This window comes from Anopheles cruzii, chromosome 3, assembly GCF_943734635.1.
Source record: "Anopheles cruzii chromosome 3, idAnoCruzAS_RS32_06, whole genome shotgun sequence".
Taxonomy (NCBI): domain Eukaryota; kingdom Metazoa; phylum Arthropoda; class Insecta; order Diptera; family Culicidae; genus Anopheles; species Anopheles cruzii.
In genome coordinates this window covers 50689676-50712506 of record NC_069145.1, presented here as the reverse complement: position 1 = coordinate 50712506, position 22831 = coordinate 50689676, and the positions used below count along the sequence as shown (strand labels likewise).

At 37.9% G+C, this 22831-nt stretch overlaps 1 protein-coding gene across 1 annotated transcript; it reads right to left on the bottom strand.

Moving 5' to 3' along the window:
• Positions 1 to 511: 511 nt before the first annotated feature.
• On the bottom strand, positions 512 to 17133 carry LOC128270543 (opioid-binding protein/cell adhesion molecule homolog). The gene is made up of 10 exons (XM_053007952.1): positions 17040 to 17133; positions 11154 to 11257; positions 10646 to 10853; positions 9625 to 9783; positions 6948 to 7076; positions 6730 to 6867; positions 4917 to 5066; positions 4461 to 4514; positions 852 to 932; positions 512 to 666 (listed from the first exon to the last, which is right to left on the bottom strand). The coding sequence occupies exons 1-10, from the start codon at positions 17128 to 17130 to the stop codon at positions 512 to 514; spliced, it is 1269 nt and encodes a 422-aa protein (XP_052863912.1). The 5' UTR covers positions 17131 to 17133.
• Between the last annotated feature and the right edge of the window lie 5698 nt (positions 17134 to 22831).

Genomic DNA, 22831 nt, shown 5'->3' with positions numbered 1-22831 from the left:
TGCAATGCTTTATACTATATAAATTCTCGTCCATGGTTCCAAAAACAAGTGCGCGACAAGTGCCATTAATGGCACCTTGTTGTATAAAGTACGCCTAGTTGTTTTTTTAAAAAGCTTTCTCTCCTTCTCTATTTCTGCAGCTATATTCTTTTATTTTTCGTTTTAACTTAGTTACACAAAATATCGAGTTTAACCCTATTGATATGTATCGATGTTGTTTATTCTGTTTTTAGTCTTTCATTGTAGCATTATTTTTACAGTTCCTTATAGCGTTGTACTATTTTAACCCAAATATCCCTATCATGCCATATTATTTTATGAAAGTTTGCCTTTATTATTTGTTAGTTTCGTCATAATCTCTTTCATAGCCCGTAGGTTCTTTTATAACTTATTTTTCATACTTATTCATACTTATTTTTCATACTTTCATTATTCGTTTACCACATAACTACTAGTAAACTTTATAAAGTTTACCACTAAAACAATTCTTCCAACGTTACTATTGTATACGTCATATTGCCTGAATTTTGACAAAATGTCCTATTGCTGCTGGTAGCAATATTATCCAACACATTGCGCAATTCAGGAACTTCATAACAGATGTAGCAGAATTCATTACCGTCGTGGACAAGCTGTCGTCATTACGATTTCCACCGATCATCAAGTCTATATGGTGTTGACCAACATTGAAAAAGATCGCATAATACAGGTAGCATCATGAAATAAAATAAGAAAAAGTCCTAATTAGCTCAACATTGGGCGTGAAATTGCATGGGATAATTATCAATATACTGGATTTCTGTTTTGCTCAAATAATGCTTCAGATTGTTAAAATTTAAGCCAGTTTGCACCTTTTCTCTTATTTGAATTCTCCATGTCGTCATCCATGAAATCATTGTTCTCGTAAAAATAGCTGCCTTTTCGTGGTTTATCTGCAATTAAAAGGAAATGTTAAAAACATTTAATTTATAAAATTTTTGAATAACAAAACAACTTGAATTTTTCCAACCGAAATGCTTATATTTAAAATTGGTGACAAATAAATATTATATATATTTCAAAAAATTCTTTTTCAAATTGACGACTCAAGTACCTTATCTTACTTGTTTAATCGATTGACTGTTAATCCAAATGATAAAAAAAAATTTGGTCTATAGGTGGAAAGAACAAAAAGTAGTTACTTCGAAAGTTTTTCGAATGTCTCTTTCTTGGTCGATTTTGAAAAGAAAAGAATTGTTATTTGAAAGAACTGCAATAGGTGTTACTTGTTGTTTTCGTTCACGACCCAATGGACCTCTTTTAATAAAGACACACATAACACATTTTGTGAAACTCTCCCAGAAAACAAAAATCATTGTTTGTTCTCCTGTATTTTCTCCTTTTCGCCAATCGTAAAACAGATATTCCTTTCTGTACCACCAAATCCTAAAAGGGGAAAATACAAATAACAAACTACAATCCATTGCTAACAGAACTATGGCAATGCTTAGCCGTCTACTGGCCTCAGGGGAGTTGTTGGAGTTACAAGAAAAAGAAGGCCTGCGCATATGAACATATTCTCATGAATGTTCAGCAGAAAACCTCTTGTTTTTGTAACTTTCCAGAACTCAATACGAAGATCCAACACACATGCACTGTCTTGCTAATGGCTTTGCATAAACTAGAAGTTCGAATAATCTCGCACATAAATGGTTTCTCATCGCTATATTGTTTGAAGTAGTTATGTATAAGCAATACATATTAAATAAATACTTTATACATTATAATTTCATAAAACAACACGAGAGTTTGAAGACCAGAACAAAAGATAATGAATAATCATTCAACATGCAATCGATTAAATATTTCAAATATTGGTCGAAGCGTAGTTTAGTATGAAAAACATGAGCAGTGTGTTGGTTAGAAGCTCATGTTAGAAATTTGAAACTTTTCAATCCTTTCTGAAAAAGATATTATTCAATGCTGCTCAGATTATTGTATGCTACAGTGCGGCGAGTACCTTCAAATTATACTGCAATTGTCACGTTCGTGCCACATAGCAAACAAACAGCAGTAACGTAACTATGGGGCAGTATGGGGAGAATGTTTTGTGGTGCAATACTGGCTTTTGGCCTTTGTGACTTGCGAAGTCGTAAAAAGTACCTCACATGTGTAAAACCGTCCCTAATGAGTATTATTGTACAAATGAGGGTTTGCGTTTTCTTCCATTCGGCTTCGACAGTTGGATTGACCTATTCGTTAGCCGGAAGGCAGGGCTCAAGGCACGCCGAAAAAGAAACAAAAGCATGGGCTCCGCAACCAACGAAGACGGATAACACAACTAAGTTGTAATTTTGTATTATTCTTTCATGTAGCAAAATTACTCTTTAATTGTAAGCCTATCGATCAAATTACTGCCAATCGTGTGCATATGTTCACAACAAAGCCAAACGGCTAAACCAATGAAAAACAAACGGAAAATCCTACGAAAAGACAATCAGCCATTTAAATATAATGATGATAAAATAAAGTGTAGGAGCACTACAGTGCTGGTAATCTAATGGTAATCTTTTGAAATATCAAATGCAAGCACAAATGCTTTAGTTTTAATTCACTTTGGAATCACTCAGATCCTTGAAAATCTAATGAAGTTTTCAACGGATATAGAAAAATCCAAACAAACCTACGGAAGACAATAACTTTGACTTAGTTCTAAATTGCTTAGTTTTTATCGTTGACTTTCGGCCATTATAGACATGAATAGAACCTCAAAAGCACAAAATATGAACTACAGTCAAGCAGACATATCAACTTTATTTTCCATTTTATATTTTCGATTTTCGAGTGAAGTTTGACTCTAGTGTAACACCTTTTTCTAATCGACGTCCAACCTTTTTTAAACCTACTGTTTTCAGCTTTTCTTCTACATGATTTTCGGGTGCTTCACAACCACCGTAAAACTGTTCTACACTGTCCATGGGTCTCGTCAAGGTTCGGCAAGCCACAAGTGAAAAAAAACGATCAATACATAAGCTGGTACGATTATACGCATTTTCTACTTGACATTGACACCTCCTAAGAAAAGGGTAGAGACACTAGCCAATGGTCTACAATGGTTTTCAATTTTGCCTTACCAATTCGTAGTTTCATTTTGTTAACAAGTTGGCGTTCCGGGAAATCCTTCCAGTAACTGTTTCTGTGCAAACATTGGGCGGCAAATTACTCATGTCCTAAGAGACAGACCATGTCGATATTTCTAGGTTATATTTTACCTAGTTAATTCTCTGAGGAGTCCAGACTTAATACTGCCAATTCTCAGTTGTGCTACAATAAACAACTCACAACGGTCCGTCACAACGTGGTCTTTGGTAGGCCCGTTAGTTTTATTATCGCTCAGGCGGAAATCGTTTATGCGCTGGCTTCTAATTGAAGTTAAAAAATAATGACTTTGGGAAATGTAGTGCTAGTTGTGAGCATTTCATTAAGAAAGCTATATTTTTTATATGAAGTTCGCCCAAAAGGAGTCCGAAAAGCTAAGGGTATATTTCTCAAAGATGGTGATAAATTTGGTTTGGCGCTGTAATCAGCAAGTCGGTCAAACAAAAATCGGCGTTAACCAAGTTATTAACACTATATCTACCTCGTGACCACCGTGGCCATTCAGACCGCCAGTTTACGCGTTAGGGAATTATTCTTTATAGAGATTAATGATGAATTCTATGGTCACATTTTTATTAATGCTTTCAGACGACAAAACAAAAATAAGTTGCCGTAAGTCTAGGCAAAAATAAAATCAACATTTGTACACATTCACTGCGTTGTAATTTCCACTTGGTTTCAATTGATTCTCCTCGCTCGTAAATGTTTCCAATCTGATGGTAAAATAATTGGTCTGAATTATTAGTGTAATTCGGCACGGTGAAGTTCGGTTGATCATCAGGTTGATTGCTCAATCCCATAGCGGTTTATCATCATTAATCTTTATTTCTATAATGACTATTTTAAGACGGCTTTGCGACAAACCTACTAGCACTTGAAATATTATGGGCAATAGTTTGAGTTAGTTTGGAATTTGTTATGGATAGCAGTGACTTCACTAACTACTTTTTTTTATCATACAAACAAAAACCATCATAAAAATACTTCATTAAAAATAACATTACAGACAAAAATGTACAAAACTTTAGGGTCTAGATTGAAAAAATCTTAGCTTAGCAACATTTTCAAACAAATAATTTTTCTTCTCCTAGTTGACCATTTAAAAAGTGTAATATAAACTATGCACTACTTTGTTCATTGTTGAGTTCCTTAACAAGATTAGAAGAGCGTAAAGCGAAGGGAAGAAAAATGGTTTGCAGTTTACTATCAATATGGAAAAGAAAATTGTAACATAATTCAAAATTTTCACACGTTAGAATTAAATGGTTTTCTTCAGTATAACTTGAATAGAACGTTACGATAGCTCACTTCACCGTACTTACTTCGTTGTTTTCTGTCAGCCGTTTCTACCGAGTTTATGGCACTGTTAGGTAGCTCTGAAATATACAATGTCAATTCAAGAATGAGTTTAAAGAGCACAACATTCAAAAAAGTGTATCTTTGCCCGTAACAGGAAGCAAAAATAGTAAAATGAAGGTGTGCACCTACATCTCCAAATAACACGCGAACACAAATTTGGTATGCTTTGAATGCGTCGAACTGAAATTATGTAGGCCTATGGTATGCCATACGCACTGGCCTGGTCGAAACCATTCCGCTAAAAGATAAATGAAAAACAGAAATAGCAATCTGGCTACACTACTACGAGACCATAACGTTTGGCGACAAAAAACGTAAAGGAAAACAAAAAGGGCCCCATAACAGGGTTCCGGTTAAACGATATAGCAGAGGCAAGACTCCCATATTCGGGATATTCCGAGGAAAGCTTCCAGGCTTACTGTATAGTTTGATGGTGCCGTCGGTTTCCCCGAGGGAGTTTTTGGCGATACATTTGTACGCTCCGAAATCGGCCTGACTCACAACCTTGATGCTTAGCTTCATCACCACCTTGTAGGCGTTGTCTATCAGAACCGGTTCGTATTTCCCACCTGAAAAAACGGAAAGACAAACGTAAAAGCTTCATCGAGAATATGTTCAAAGAGCACCACCTCATCCTGTGAGACGATGAAAACATTGGACACTTGCACCTGGTTGTGACTGCAGACGATGCTGTGAGCGAATTTGCATAATTGTCCAGCATGAGCCGGTGCCAATGCTTTGCCTCGCATGCTTCTACTTATACGGCTATAGCTTATGCACAATTTTGCGTCAGATACTTTGTGGGTTTTTCCGGAACCACAATCGGTCAGAGAAAAAATCACGCTTTCAAGGAACACGAATAATCCCTTTTTTTAGATTGACTGTCCTTTTCGCAATGGAAGTATGGTTCAAATATTGGTATTTTCGTCATCTATTTAGTATGTGATTATTGCCTAAGCACTATCAAAGAGGTTATCTAAAAGCAGACGACCAAAACGGACGCATTTGAAACATTAACCCACTCTCCATTGAATGATGAATCCTTCGAATTCGAAAGCATTCCTCCCGAGAAAAAATATGAACTTCTCAAGAAACTAATAATGTGGTATTAACCTAATTTCGAACCAATTCAGATATTACTTTCTTCAGCAACTTTTACATGATCGCCCAAAAATAAACTTGATGGAGCAGGACCGTTTCTACTGGACCTACCCAACAGGAAAACGAAATCGTATCCAGTCGAATCCAGGCTCTAAAAGAGAATTATCAAACTATTATGCCCAACATAAATTAAGATTATCATTTCATCTATGCTGTGTATTGTGATATATTCTTACATTGTTACAAAGGTGTTTCGATTGATTAACTTTTTATCTCATGTCTGGCTGGAAATCATAACTTTGATTATGAATTCCACCCTGTAAAATTCGTTATTGTTGCCTTGTTATTCTAATGCAGGATTTTCTTCCGTTCACACTAGTTATTCTATTATTGATACTGATAATCAATTCGATATTAATTTTAATTGTAAACAAGGCTTCAGAGATAATTTGCCATAACAATGGGTGGTGAACATTGAATTCAATTCAAAATTAAACTTTCTCTGCCAGCATGCGCTTATAGCGGAAATGCGAAAGGATGATAATAAGGACTAGCCTATCTTCGAAGCAACTCTCTACAAGACATCGTAAAAGCAGACTACAAACACAGACTAGTGATACCAACACAGGTTGCCCGAGCAACTAGACCAATGGTGTCAAACGGCACATGGAAGGTAATGGGGAGTAACGGTTTCGTTTCCCAGCACGTGAATGCAACAAACATTTAGAGAGAAAACAACGTTCCTTTGCCTTTCTCGTTCAACGCACTGTCATTAGCATTTGTACCATTCGTCGTCTTTCGTTTTCCCTGGAAATCCCGGCTTTTACTCACTTCCCACTCGCACCAAAGCATTAACCCCACTGGAAATGCTCACACGTAAGCCGGAAGGAATTACCACACACACATACGCACATACACATATACACTACAGTAGCGTCGGCATCCTTTTCCACAGCGTGACACGTACCAAAGATATAATCAAGGAAACGTGATATGTAAAAATTGCGATAAGAAATAATCTGACGCAAGCTAGAATTGTGCGTCCATTATTGACTGTGAATTTGTACAAGGTTCGTGTAAGAGAAGAGGCAAGAAGTTTAACGGAATATTGTACCGCTGCGATACACTTACCTTGTGGCACAATGTCGCCCTTTTCGCGGGTCCAGTAGTTAATTGACTTTGGATACGCTTCCGAATGGCACTCGAGCGTCATGCGCTGGCCCTCGATAGCACCAACCAGCTGATTCGGAACCCAAATCATCGGCGGAACTGCAAGAGCCCATAGATTATTGCAGAGTTCATGTGTACTTCGAACATCGGAGAGCGGATAAACGTCACAGGATACTTACAGTGCACTATCAACATCACTCGTTTACTCACAGACGGCGGCACACCATTAGAGGCGATGCACAGGTATGCACCCATGTGCAGCCTATTCACTTTCGGTATCGTAAACGTGGCTCCCTCGACCGATGACACTGGGATTAGAAAAAGAGATGAAAACATTCACAGCTCGTCAGATTACAGAAACCTAGTCACGAGGTATCGGATACTTTACTAGCATCGACATTTTTCAGATATCGATGAAAAACACAACTCGTAGGGCTCGCTGCTAAAGAATAAAATAACGAACGCAGATAACCAAGAGCGTAACTTACGCTAGCTTTAGTAGTTGATACGACACACATTTGTAACATTCTCTCCCTAATTCCTTACACTCGATAGGGTAAGTTCTCAGCTGAAGAAAGGGCACATGGCACATGTCGTTCGTTAACCCCGAGTGATCCCAGTGTCAATTCTAGCAGTCTGCGTCGTAGGGTATTCAATGATAAATTTTAAATTGGGTAGAAAATTGGATCTAGCAAATAAACTTGTCATAAAATAAAATTATTTTTTGTCTCTATATTCGTCGCCGAGCGGTGAGGCTGACCAAAACGCACGTTCCATGGCGAGTGTAGCTTGATTACTATAAACAACGTTCTGTCGCGAATTCAACAGTGGAATGACAGTGCTAAGCGTGAGTTTGTGTGTTTTGAAATATATCCAACTCTTTCAATCCTATGTTAATGTTATTAAAAATATTCCTAATGTAAGTGTAAGCGTTGTAAATATAGCTCAACAATATTCATAAACACACATTCTTGAATCGAAATTAATGCCCTTCTAAGAACAACACTAACATTGTATACAAACTACCATATGTTAAATGCGAATTCAATTCCGCTTTATTTGTAAAAATACCAGATGTCTTAGACTGGTTATTATTTTGCGAAACACCACTGTATAACGTCTTTCGTTTCGCCATTCACAGGCTAGGGCATATGCTCTTCAATCGAGCGCGTAGCCAGAGCAGAAAGTCATCAGCCTTTCGTCATCGCGTGTCCTCGTTTGGCTACCGCTGCCGTCTGTCGAACGCCTGCCAAAGCACACCGGCCAGGTTTGTTGTCGGAACCAAAACGAAAGAAGAAAGATGATCCAGGGCAATTCTTCGATTTACCACAATCAACAGCTGCTCAGCCATGCATCTTCTTCTAACCGTGTACTGCCATGGACGTAATGTAATCGAATCGAGACCAACAGCAAGTCGCTACTGTCGGCTCTGGAAGTGTCGTTTGTGAAATCGAGGAACCCCTTGGCAATGACATTGGGAATAAAAAGAAGATTACTAATATTAAGCCAAAACAAACCGGATTGGTTCAGAAATCACTTCACGCAGGGCACCTCACCAGAGAGAGGCAAAAGTGTCCATTAAATAAACAAAATCCTACAGGCGCACACCAAACACTTGACGTACGTATCCATGTGTATCCGCTAACTACGCGCACGGAGGGGAACGGAACGTCGAAACTTTTGCACGTCGAATTCGTCGACATAGAGAATGATGTCAGTAAAATGTGAAAATTATTTGTCAAATTTCAACGATGAATTAACGTCCAATTATGCCTTTAGGCCTTCTATCGCGGAGGAGACACGTTGTTTGCGTGTTGTTCTGTTTGGAAATCATTCACCGCCTGACTGGGTTCGTAGCAAGGTAGTTTCACTTGCCAAACAAATAATTCATCAAATTGGACTCGTTAGACGCCCCGCTGACCGTTGGGTGCTTTGATTTTGTGAGCCATATAGGCCTCGATTAGCCACTCTCCTACTTGTTCGCCAATCATTGAAGCTTCACTTTCAATCAAATCATGCTCAACATGATTTGAGTGTGTGAGCTTAGTGTGTGCGTGTATTGTGTGTACCCCATACCGCGGTATTACTGAGCGAATGAAACTCGTTACCCAGGGTGACCACGCGCTGGAGCAGCTTGAAAAGTTTAGACCAACATGATCCACGTACCGTCTGGAGCACTGTGATGGCTCCCAATCGTAGTTACTCCACAGTGCAACGAGCTATTATTGATATTAAACTCATCTCACTGAATCGTATATCACTCGCACTGGCCGCAAAGGATTGACTGCCAGTATGAAAAGAACGGGTGGGCGGATGAAGTTGGTTCGAGTGAAATAAAAGTAAAGCAAACAAACATATGGCGCGCCATCGTAGGTTCATAAATTATATAGCCCATCAAATATTGTATCGTTACTTTACATCTCGACACCGAAGCTCGCGTTACCGGTTCAATACGTTTGAACTCATTCTCCTTTTACGCTGTGTTTCCTCCAGTATTCCAAACCGCTTCGACCGCTTATCGGTCTAGATGATTCCTTTAACACTCGTGTTCGCGCTGTATGTGTGTTTGTATGATGAAGTACGTTTCATCTTCTCGCCAAATGAACGAAAAGTTTTAAATTTTATGGTTCTGTAGATAAAATACGTGTCGTGGTGTTCAAATTTATAGCAAACTTCGTTCCTTGGTGGCAGGCGAACTTCATTTAACACTGGCTTAGGGTTACACCTTAGAAGCACTTAGAAGCTAAACGCTTGTACTGACTTAAGAGTCTTTGCTAAAGTCTCTTTTTTAATTTCAGTCTAGAGCAACCAGTAATCAAGGTTAACTGTATATATAACCGTCCCTGCTTCACTCACCTTGTTCTCCGTCTTGAAGTGATATGTTTTCGCCGGCTTCACGACGCCACACGATTGTTGGGGCAGGAGAGCCAACAGCTGCACAGCGGAGTGTCACGTTACTGCCTTCCCTCACCACCATGTCGGTACTAGTTGGATAGTCCAAAATGTCCGGTGGAACTGAAATTAGTATGATTTGGGCTTTTAATTTCGATTCGTGGCCCTAATCAAGTATGCCATTGATGAATTTGAAAACAGACAGACATACATTATGACAAACAGTACATATTTCTTTAAAGACAAAGGTGCAGAGCCCATTGAAATTGGACCACCCATAGAAATATGAAAATTTCGTTTTTAACCAAAAGTCGATAATAAACTAACCCAATTATATCACTATTATGTGCGATTCGGTTCTTGTTATGTATTGTAAGTTTGTTGGTAGTTCATGTTCTTTCTGTTCTTGCACTTTCGATACTTTTCGTTTTCCAGCACATTCGTGCTGGAGCTAAAGTAGGCACATATCTGTGGCATAAAGTGACCAATTTCGATGTTCGTGACTAAGGGCAGTAACGAGTGGCGTAGAAATAGCGAGCCATCCATTGAGTTTCCATTCATAACTTGTTTTATTTTGATTACGAAAAATCGCAACATTTTCCTTGGCATAAACCAAGTAAAAGAAAACCCCCATTTTCAAAGCCGGTAATGATGCTAGTCGAGCATTTTTGCGCTTTTTTTAGCATGGTTCCATTTCAATGGTTAACAGCCGTCACCAACGATCTGGTAGCAAATGGTTCATTTATGAGTCTTTTTCGTTTTTGGCACAATTGCTAATTTCGCAATTTCATTGCCATCCGAATCAAACATTCATAAACTGTTTCTGTCGAGACACGGCAGAGGACCCACAACTTAAACTAATTATCTTTTCCTCCATCCTCTTCCTCTTCCACCTGAGCAATCAAACGCATTAAACACCTTCAAATGCTACAGATGCAATTCAGTTTACGGTTTTGGCTCACTCTGCTCTAGAACTTATGCTTACCCACGACATCGAGATAGCCCATCTGGCTCTTCATTGGATCCGTATTGATTTGGCACATATACCATCCTCGATCCGTTTCGCGTATGTCCTTGATCCGTAGCTGCCACGTTTTCTTCTCGGTGTATATGATTCCGATGCGCTTGTTTTTTGTAATGACATGGTTTTGGATTGTCAGTATCGTCTGTGTATCCACTCTCAACCAGGCAACCTATTTGATTAAGAAACACAAAAATTGAGACAAAATTTATCGCCATTCTTTTCAGTTTTATGTTGTGCCAAAGACAATGTCGATAATGGATTTGTTTGTTTGCCTAGTTTGCTTTCTTATGAAACAAAGTTTATTTTAGCTCTCGTTTCTTAAACATTGTTTCATTTTTATATTAATGATCGTAATTTTCAAAAGCTTATCGATTTTCAATTTTTACATGAACAGTGAAAGCCAAATGTTGTAATCAAAAATGCTGCAAAACTAGAAATGTTTCAGATAGTATATTTAAAAAATTCAAACCTTATAAGCACCTAAATCGTGCACTACACATGTGAGTGTTGCTTCGCGTCCTACAGCGGCCGTCACGTTTGCAATCGGCGAGCTAAATTTTGGATCGGTTATAACTGAAAAGAAACAGAAGGGACGCAATACATTGTATTCTATGGTTAATTGGAAAACAAAACTCAATATAAAACCATTTATAATATTGCAACATGTCCCTGTTGATTGAAATATCCAAGAACCACAAGAATTCGACAAATCTGGAAGCGGAAAGAATCGCTTTCGTTGATTATTAATTAATTCATAGACCAAACGAGAAGATTCACGCTTCTGTCCTGCTCCGTTGTTCAGGCAGAAAGACCATTGCATGACAGCTAAAATAGAACTGAAGTCGCAACGTGATATGGTAAGTGGCTCGTCACGCAGCTGACAATTTATTAAACAGTCTAGTGGAGTGTTTAAAACGGATAATGAAAATCGACGTTTAAACGAAATAATTGAATGGCCGATGGATGGCGTAGCACAAAACCAACACTCGAATTTCATGCAATAACCACCGTTTCGATCAGATTTCAGATGAACTCAGCAGATGATACAGGAGGGAGAAAACTTAGTGTTCTATGTATCTTTCCGAAGTTTTTAGGTTTTTCAGGCAATGAAGATACATCTTCTGACCATTGATGGTAGAATGCTAGTCCGACAATCTATACAAGCGTGGGTACGAAACTGTTCCCACTACTTTCGGTATTTATTTGCGTATTTGTAGCAAGCATGCTGATGGTTTTAGTGGCAGCTGCAAAACAGTTTCATGAGTAGTATTGTTTCGCATAGCACGTTGTTTCACGAAGAAGTAATTTTATAACGATACTCATGAATCTGCAAATACCAGGTAGTTTCGTGCTGGTAGCTTAATCAAACTGCTTTAGATAATGAAAAAATCCATCAAACACGACGATGTAAAGTAATAATGTGAAAAAGTGCAATAATTATATTTGTAATACTGGCTGTAGCAATATGTTTTGCCACCATACTATTTCAATTTTAGCATACTTGTTGGCAGATGCATAACTGAAACTATGTCTATCCTGCTGCAAATTTTGCAGAAAAATAAGCACAGCATAATTCAATGTACGTGTAATTAGTACAATAGAGGCAAGGAGAGTAAGTCAAGACTGTATGCTCCATGCCATAGAAAAAGAGCCACAACCTTTATGCAAGTTGTTCAATGCGGAATGAAAGTGCAAGAGCACCGATATATCATAAACTAGAGGGCAAAATTCTGGCCTCAATTTATGTAATGGATTTCCTCCGGTTTTTGTGAATCGTTTGATGGATGGTTCATTTTACTTTTCAGATCTGTTCAAAATCCAACGAACGATCCATCTGACCGGCATTACACTTTGTTCCGAGATTCATGGTCTTAGATTTTTGCAGCTCACTAGTGTATGTTAGACCTTTTTCTGCCAGTTGTTTTTAAGTCTGAAATTTTCACAACGTGCACGCGCTGATTTTTTATCCTGAAATAACTGCATTGGGATGTAAGTGCATGTGTGAGAGAGATTGCGAGAGGTCAGGCGTGTTTGTAACTTTTTCATACGTGCATACGATAGCAGATTAATACGTGGTTCCTTTTATACCTACAACCTGAGAACCCAAATGACACTGAATAACACGAATGTGTTAGTGTTTAAGCCTTTCAATGAAACTTTGTTATAATCTGTAGATTTACTGTAAAACCGCCACTACCTGATCGAAGGCAGACGTGAACCATCGTCACTCAGTAGGGAATTTGTCACTCCATGGAAACAACATCGTAACCAACCGTAACACTCAGCCGTTGACCGGAGTGTCAAAGTTGAGGCATAGTTAGAGATTCATCCTATCTGACTCTTTCGCTCGAAATCGTCCGTCCCAGACAACTCCAACAAATTTAATAATGCTCATCACTTTAATTAAATCACAAACCGCAAGGTGTTATAACAATCTTTATGCTAGAAACACAAATAATCAGTCTTTGTATGTTGCGTTAAATTCTAGCTAAACTAATTTATTACACAGGCGATAGTCTCAATTGTGTAACGAACGAAAACGTTTCAAATTGTGAACGTTTGAAACTAACAAAATAAAATAAACAAATAAAAATTTATTCTAAAATATGTTTAATACGTTTGTGTTTGCTTGTTATATCGTACCATAGGTTTTGTAAGTAGGTAAAATAACCTAACCTACCTAATAACCTAAAATTAGAAAATGTTGTATCTAAAATACCCCTTGAATATTCTTTTAATTCGAGTGATGCAGATATGCTCTAGACTGCAGTGATGCAGATATGCTCTTAGTAACGGACATTCATCAGCTGTGAGTTATGGAATAATTTAACTATACCAAGACCAAACCACGATAATACATCAGCCGCGTGAAGGCATGATAAATGACACAGTATGAACGCTAATTTACTTCGGTATTTAAACATCACTTTACATAGAGAGGTTGTGGCGATGCATAAAGCATTAGCTATCAACACCTAATGTTCTTGAAACAGGCGCTTAAGATTTCATTCACCTTTTGCAATCCATTAAATTTACCATTCATATTATTTGGTTCGCGATTCGTTTTATAATCCCTTGAATAGCTTCGCCATTGCTGTGTTCCCGCGCATTGATCGTCCGAACAATAATAGATCATAGAAGCAGGTTACACAAAAAATTTCGGAAAACTTTAAGATAACAACGTTACGTTACGACTCTACGAATAACTTCTGTATGACATGCACTAACCGTAACTAACACCGGCGACACAAATTTTTCAGTATACCATATACCACAGCTTGGGGAAAAAATCCATTATTTTCAACACTTGAAATTCAAAACGTCAAATGTGCACTGTTTTGTTTTGTTTTGTTTTGTGACATTGCGTTGTCCTGATGGAACGTAACACCTTTTCTTTTGTCCAATTTTGGCCGTTTCTGGTCGATCGCAAGCTTCAAACTGTCCAATTGTTAACATTAAGATCTGAATTTAGTGGTTGGCAAAACGGAAGCATCTCATAATAAATGATTCCTTTCAAATCCCACCTTTCAATTTTTTTCCCCTTCCACGAATATGACCAAATCCTACGGGACGAGCTGAAACCCTCGGCTTTGCGTTGCAGAAAAGCGAAGGGGAATGAAAGGATGTTATGAAGATTCGACGAGCGCTTGATTTATCTTACCTCATTTTAATCATATAGGCGGTACTCACACTCACAACGTGGAACGGGATTTATAGTGTTGGGTAGAACGAGTGATTCAAATGCAACCGTCTGTGCATTCTGTGTTTCAAATGCAAACATTGGACTCATAAAGGTCTACACGATGTGGTTTGACAACGTGTACGAATGCAAATCGCCACAAGATGTCAACTTTGTCATCGGTAACATCGGGAATGGAATAAATTTAAAATTTGGCTTTAATTTTTAATTAAATGCCCTTTTTATGGTCTCTTTCCGTTTAGTCTAAAATGTTACAACAACAATCTAAATTTATTATTTTACCGGCTTGCAAGTAATCCGCTAACAAAATTCCACTCGCATCCAAAAAAAACAAATACTAACACCTTTTTGGGCGATTTCTGGACAGAAACTCGTTTCGGAGCCGACGAACCATGTTCACACCACTCTTTAGCCTCTAGTTTTGATTCAGAATCACGATGATGGACCCAAGTCTCATCCATAGTGATGAATCGACGCACAAAATCTTCTTTATTCTATCGAAAACGCGTGTCAAGAGTTGTGTCTGTTTTTGGGCGTCTTTAACATGGATTGTCTTCTCGGCTTGTGCGACCACGTTCAAATTGAGAAACTCCTCTTTTAGTCTACTAATTAAAACCACTTATCTTTCGTACTTATAGACTTTCGTTCATAAATTTCAAAAATAAAAGTTCAATCACTTCAGTTGCACAATACTTGAGTTTATCCGTTGTAAAAAAACACTGTGACACGTCGATACTAAATGACTTGTAAACAAAGAATTCAGCGGAAGCTGACAAGCAATTGAGTAAGGACTAACGATCAGATAAAATAGTCTTAGCACGGGCCTTTTCCATCAGTGCCGTTACGCCGGGCCAAGGGACCTCTAAAAGAGTGACAAATTCGGCTGTAGCATCTACCTAATGTTGCTTATAAGATTCTCTCCTAAGGGCTTTTTAAAAAACTGTCCCGTTTAACTAGTGACTAGAGCTAGTGCAAAGATACTGTATCAAGCATGGCTCATAGCGGATTTGCGTTAGGATTCATAAGACCTTGTCTTCTGCGTTTTCAAACATCTACGAAGATCTCAAAGAAAGCGCCAAGAGAAAGGAAGTAATATGGCAGCGTGGACCGTAACCAGGTTCGGCTGATCAAGCAGGAGAACAGGTTTCGACGTAAGCCGACGACGCTAGAGGAAGCTACTTTGAGGCATGTAATGCGTGTGTGTTGAGTAATCAGAACGGTATATTTCCTTCCGCTGAACCTACCACATAGCGGGATAACCTGTCCTATCCACTGTTCAGAACCGCCTCTAAAAAAGAAAGGAGTTTCACGGCTGGTGAATGGAACGTTCCCTTTTATGTCACCATTGATGGTGATCTGCGATGAGTTCTTCTACCAAATATTCGTGGTGATGATCGATATCCACTCCACTATGGAAATCCAAATATGCATTCATGCCATGACTAGCCCTTTCTTGTCCTTCTTCAAGACGATGCGCTCTGACCGCAGTTCAAAACGAATAAAGTTGATTCTGTTGACTCTGACTCAGAAACCTGATTAGTCCCGTTGATCGCTATGGACACGATATCTGGTCCACATGGCATCTACCACAAGTGCACACTGCGTTTACTCTGACGTGTTTTTAAGGATGATGCAAACTGATCAGGAATAATTGTGACGTATGAAAGTGAATGAGCCTTCTTTGGCAACGTGATCCCTGAAGGAAAGACATTGACTTATTCACATTAAATCAGGGGCGTGATAAAGTTAGTGTTCGGTCGGTTATTTAGGCCATCGTCTGCCAGAAGGTGAGGTGAGTGTTAAGATGTCGGCAAGCGTACACCAAGACAGTCAGGGTTGCCTGGATAATTTTAAAATAAAATCATTTTTGGATATTTCGGTTTTTGAAGTATCCCACTAGCCGCGACCCACTCTTAACAAAAGAGTTCGCATCGAAATGGTTCGCATCGAACCATTGCTCTCTTGCTGTCAACACCTTAGAAGCGTAGCATCGAATATTGCAAACGGTTCAAGTTCGTCCATCCTACTGAGTTATAGATTTGAGAATAAAATGAACCACAGTGCCGACAGTTTTATTGAAAACAAACCTTTTTATAAGCATATTTCAAAAGAAAAGCAAGAAAAAGCATATTTTCAAATGTTTGGAATAATAATAATAATAATAATAACAACGCGATGTGGCCTATTTATCAATGCATTGTGCATTACGATTACGTAATACAACAAAGATGCAGAACGAATAATTGAAGTCCTAGATCTATAAACAATCCAACTAAATAACCAAAGAATAAATACGGCCGTCCGTTCCTCTAAGATTAAAAAAAAAACAGAAAATGTGTAATTTCATACAGTGAACGCTTGCATGTTTATGTTTGTAATTTCAATTCAAAGCATTCAAATAGTCAATAAATATTTTACAGATGATGAGCCAAACCAATTGACTGTATGCAATTTAAAGTAATGATGGATAAACCCCAATTTATCCTTTAAAACCGAGGGCGAAAATAATTACGAAACCTAAATGAATTGGAACAAACAGAGTATTATTGAATCACACAACCATTTATTAAGGAAAAAGTGGACATTTCATTGTATTATATTATTTACTAAAAACGAGGTTGTTCTATTAGCACGCTTCACAAGTTGTATTCTTACCTGTAATTTCTGACATAACAACTGAAGATATCACTAACGAAGATATGGCAATAGCGAGATCCAAAAACTTTATAATGTTACAAGAAAACATTGCTGCAACGCCCTGATTTTTCTTTCAACAACATGCGTCGCTGCACACACACCATAACAAATAGCATTAAAACCAATGTGGCAATTCAAATTGTCTTCAGGCCATGCTAATCTTCTCAAATTCTCAACTGCATTGTCTTTTTTGTTTTAACAAATATTGTTTCACAAGCACCTTAGCATTTTTCGTTTGTAATTCACATATTATTTTTCACATTATATCGTTTTTAACTGTGTGTTGTCGATAACTTTGTTTAGGTGCCGAGTTTAGACCAACGAGCTTGTCTGAAGCACTCTGTCACATAAAACACAAGAATCTTTAATCAATAATTAATTTAACAATAAACTACTTCCAGAGATATATAACATTTAAATGACAGAAGAATGGCAGAATGACAGATATGTAAAGTTATATGATAGCGTTATCCGATACTGTTTCAACTAATTTTAACACATTTACGAAAATGTTTTCAACTCAAGTTCTAGAAGTTCACTATATACAAGATCGATGAAACTTTTAAAGAGATTTCAAATAACAATTTTAGAGATATCCGGACAAACCTTCAATATCTTTTAATGGAGTGCTCCTTGAACAACAATACACTTTTGGAAGCACTACAAGGCGCCGAATGCCATCTGGAAGGTATCAAATTCAACGGTACAGACGCAAGCTGCTCTCACAGCGACTAGAATCCTTTGGTAGAGTTGTACCGCGATTTCATTTTTGGAGGCGGATTTTGTTTTTGACGTGGGAATGATAGGTATAAAAACTCGTTCCAATGCTATTGAGCTACTAGTAGTTTAAAGTAGTTCTTCCGCTAACCATGTAGCAGCGTATTGGACGTTTAGATTTCAGAATTGTACCGTATTGGTTACAGAATGCTGTCGTACCGCCTACTCGAATTTGGTATTAAAGTCGATAATTGTTAATCCTTGTCCTTATTAATTGCAACGGCGTTGGGTATTTGACTAGAGTCGTCCATACGATAAACAGTGTTCAAAATACGCCATGATTGCTGCAAATCATCGATGCATCAATGCATCAATTGCAAAGTGATGCAATTTGCAGTATAGAAACATAGCCGAGTTTTGCTCTTCGTGGTGGTAAGGATCATTTGTCCTACACACCTTACTTCCTAGCTGTACTTAATACATTCGACACTGCGAATTTGCAAATTGACTGAGTCGCGCATAGGTCAAGATAGGACAGGATCGTTTACCCATGAATAAAAGTAATATACTCACGCCTTTGTGTAAAATACAAAAACAGAACAGTTAGAAAACATGGAAAAAAGCTAGACAACATGAAAAAACCACAAAATGTATTGAACATTGAGTAAGTTTCTGAAAATAATCCTAAACTTGGTCTAAACATTAATGCAGCGCGGAATACCATGCTATCATAAATAATGTTCAGTACTATCTGTCTCACGTCTGCACCCGGAAAAACGAGAAGATAAAAGTGCAACTTTCTAAACACGCTGTAAGCCTGAAGAGGAAAGAACAGCCTGACCATTGATAGAAACGCAACAGGAAACCGGTTGCTTATAGTCTAGCAATGTGGTTTACGATTGGTAAGACAGCGAAAAAGAGCAAAATTAGTTTTTGACGTCTCGAGAACGTTTTTAACTTTTCTAGACAAAATTGCGCTCTTGTTGATCCGAGTGGTTGGTTGTTAAGAGATGAATTACAGAAAAAACGTTGAGTAAATGCCATATTATGTGGAAAGAAGTGTATCCAATCCTAAAGAGACATTGTTTCTTAATATGAGAGTGTTGCCAATATGGTGCGACATTCTTTATTCTAAACATGTTGAGTTATTGAAATTGAAAAGAAATGTTCAACGATTTATTCATTAGATATAGTTTATGTAATTGCCTTTATCTAACAAACAAACTTTCCATTGTTTTTAATATTAATTGAGGAATTAAATCGAAACATTAGGTGAAAAAAATGAAACAGTTAAGTATGATAAAGTTCGTGTTTATGACATTTCAAAAGATATTGCTCGTATTGTAACCAGGGAATTTAATTTTAATTTTTAATATTACAGTTTCAATTTAACTGATGTATATATCAACTGTTTCACGTATGAGCCATCGGAAATGGACTTTTTCTGATCCTTTCGATTCGTCGCTAAGAGAGTGCATCGTGAAACCTACATCAAGCGCCAACGTTTCCTGTGTCTCAGATGGCACAAATGACACAGTGCACGGATCGCAGCTGTCTACAAAGGTAATCAACACATATGAAAACTTTTTGCCAAGATGGAACGATAAAGCATTGCAATGGTGTGGTACGAGAAGGTCTAGGCTACGTTGAATGATGAACCAGGAGACACGAAACGGACTAAAATGTTCAAATCGATTCAAGCCGATAATCGGTCGCTTACGGGCATCGTCAAGCATCAATTGCCCAAGAAACGGGTGGACACGTTCGGCATACGCAAAACTTGTTTTCTTATATCTATCATACTGGACGGATGCAGAGTACGAACCGTTCATCGACACTACCATGATTAGTATGAATGTATTCTATGAAAACATAAACCTGCGTAAACCGGCCGCGTAGGTCAAACTCATTGCTGCCCCATTTTGTGCCAAGCACAGCTGGATTATAGCGAAAATGAAGAGCTGTCTAAGCTCAACCAAATGTTTTCGTCCGAACAGATATTGAAGTGAAGTTTGGCACTTGATTAAGGTCCGATGAAAGACGACATCATCAACAGCAACTGCAATCGGCTGGTTCCCAAGCTAATTTTGTTCGTATCAAAACGAAACGATAAACATTTTGCCTCTTACTGAGAAACTTTTTTGCTGTAAATACCGAAAAAGTTGCTAGTTGATGGTATTTGGTGTGACAACGTGCGTGACCTATTGAGGTGGTGAGCTAAAGATTAATCCAAAAGGAAGGTATAAAACACAAACTCATCGTTGAACTATTTGCGTTATCTTTAACCTAAATGAGTTTATGTCTATCTCGAATTCGTCTTAACTTTGCTTCTTCTTTTTTTTTTCTTCCAATCACATATGCACTACAAGTTTTTACTGCCGTTTCTATTCCCCTATAGTAGTTTAATGCGCATCAAAAACGTAACAAAATCAATCAGTCCCAAAATGTTGAAACTACTATTGAAGCCATAGATGCATTTCAGAACAATATCGTAGTGCATGGTAGCAACAAGGCGATATGCCACAACTCCTCCGATTCTAAACAAAATCGATAGAAGGTAATTTGGCACCTAACCGAAAGGTACTAGAGTAAACTTTCCAGCGGTATGCACTACACACGCTGACATGCAAAAGGGTGCGTCTGTACCACTCACTCAATAGATCTATACTTAATCGAAACCCCTATACAATCAACTAATACATTGTTCAACAAGCTTGCCTACCATTCCCAAATTTATTGAAATCTTATAGCTAAACGCTTAGATCAATTGTCTACCACGCTGCAACGTCTTGATCTATTCATCGATTATGTATGTTATGTGAAGTAATGAAATTATGTTGAGAACTTTGATCAACAGAGGCTGCAGTAAGTTGTGAGCCCAAAGCCACAATAATTGCTTGCAGATATTGAATTGGGTGCAAAATAAGAAGTTATATGCAAGCGATTCCGTCGTTCTTGCGAGCTCGTCAACATGCATCTGCTTCATCGATACTGGACTATGATAGACACGTTTTGTTTGTCGCTATGATAGTGTATACAGCATCTCGTATTGCGCATGAAATAGTTCCCTTAAAGATTTAATTGTAACATAAACAGAATTTGTAGCTTATCAAATAGTTACATCATACTTTGTTCGAATTGGAATTTGTTAAAATCAGTAAATATTGAAACAAAACGAACATTTTCCAAATAGCAAGACCAATAGGAGTATTATAACAGAAATACCAATTTGATAGAATTTGAATTGTACCAAGAATTATAGTTGATGCTTTGAAGTACGAAAATTTAAATCAGTGCAGTCGCATGTTGCAACAAACTGTCGTAACAACAAACATTGTCGTAACAAACAAAACATTGTACATTAGTTCCAAAAGCATTGATATCCGGGTTATTTTGTTGACGTTGTTCTAACGACATTGCAACGAACACTACTGCGTTATCTGTTTTTAGACACTTTGAAATGAGAATATCTAGCGTTCTAGCACTACAACTACAACCCTTTTTTTCAACTTATAATAGAATGGAAGAAAATAAATAAATAATAAAAAGGTAATGAATTTCAAAAGATATGAACAACACATGTACGAAGAATTTAAGAAACAGTCCAAACGGTTGAACGGCGCAAGAATATTGTAATAGCTTTACGATATTATTGATTTAAAAGTTGAACTAAATTAAGGAGATGGAAGGAGGGTTTACTGTGCAATCAGACACAATGGCACCAAACTCAATCAATTATTTACATCCTATTCCTATATCGGTCCGCCGATGTCAAGTGAATTGAAATTAGCAGCAATTTTATCCCTATGTGGCAAACTTTGGCGTATCCGTACGGTTGTATGCCTAACGAAGTTGCGACAATATCATCCGATAACACCAAAACGCAAACAAATTGATCGAACGTGTGAAATTGATATTCAATTTCAATTTAAAACCCGTGCACCATGTGGCTTGGAGTTAGTTTGGGATTGTTTTCAAATTTTCACCTGCAAAACACACTTCTGCCCTTCGAAGAACATGGTGACAATCGATTCTTCCGATTCGCTATACAGGCCACTGACTTACTAGTAATTCAATAATAGAACACATAATACACTCACTCTTTGATTAGATCACGAAAATGACTCAGGAACCGTTCAAAGTAACTATAGCAGTAACCGGTATTAAATGAGTTAAAGCAAAGTAACAGAAAAGGACGCAAATAAATAAATCGCACATCATAACAGTAGCCGGATAATTTTCGTGACTAAATTCGAATTGCTGGTCAAAGCAGAAACCGATATGAACTTTTACGATGATTCGTTTTAATTCCAAACATCCAAAATCATCACGGAACGGTTTCGGTTGTAGCAAACATAACCAACACCGCACACGCCAAACAGTTCTGGTAAACAAACTTTCTAGCACACGGTGGAAATCACCACTGACACCGGTAAGCCTTAGGGTTGTGTTCTTGTTTTGTAACAGTTTTCCAACCTGTTCTACCAGGTCCAGGGTCCGTAGACCAACTATTGCTTGCATCCAGTCACAACAACCTGAACAAACAGACTAGACCGTTCTTGCCACGGGCCAACGGATGAAATGCGACATCGCATGTTGAAAGGCGCTCACCAGTTTGAATTCGGCTAAAAGGAAAGTGCGCATGAACAGTAACGGTTCCACTCACGAGAGGTACACTTTCCAATGGCAAGACAATTTAAACGCAATGATCGAAAATGATAACTGTATCATTCGGTACAAACTGTACTATATTCTGCAAGTGTAAGTGTACCAATCTTCAAAATTGTGTTTAAGAGCCACGTAACCTAAATGTCTTCAGATTACACTTTCCGTTACATTTCTTCAGTGTATCGTTCAAAAACGTGAGTGGTCAATAAAACGTGTTCCCCTACTTGCAGCTACTATAGCATTGGAACTCCCAATTCCTAGTGGCAATGGAGTAAGATACTACGCAACGTGATGTGATCAGACAGTGAAAATATATGAAAAAGTTATAAAATGTTCCTAGACTATTAAATTAACCACGGAGGTTT

Bases quoted from the DNA above. Each gene is read 5' to 3' on its own strand.
- LOC128270543 (XM_053007952.1), bottom strand. From the start codon at position 17,130: ATGTTTTCTTGTAACATTATAAAGTTTTTGGATCTCGCTATTGCCATA. The intron at 5,067-6,729 runs GTAAGTGTATCG...CCGTTTTTTCAG, and splicing joins GGGCGACATTGTGCCACAAG to GTGGGAAATACGAACCGGTT. The intron at 933-4,460 runs GTAAGTACGGTG...TTTTAATTGCAG, and splicing joins GGCTGACAGAAAACAACGAA to ATAAACCACGAAAAGGCAGC.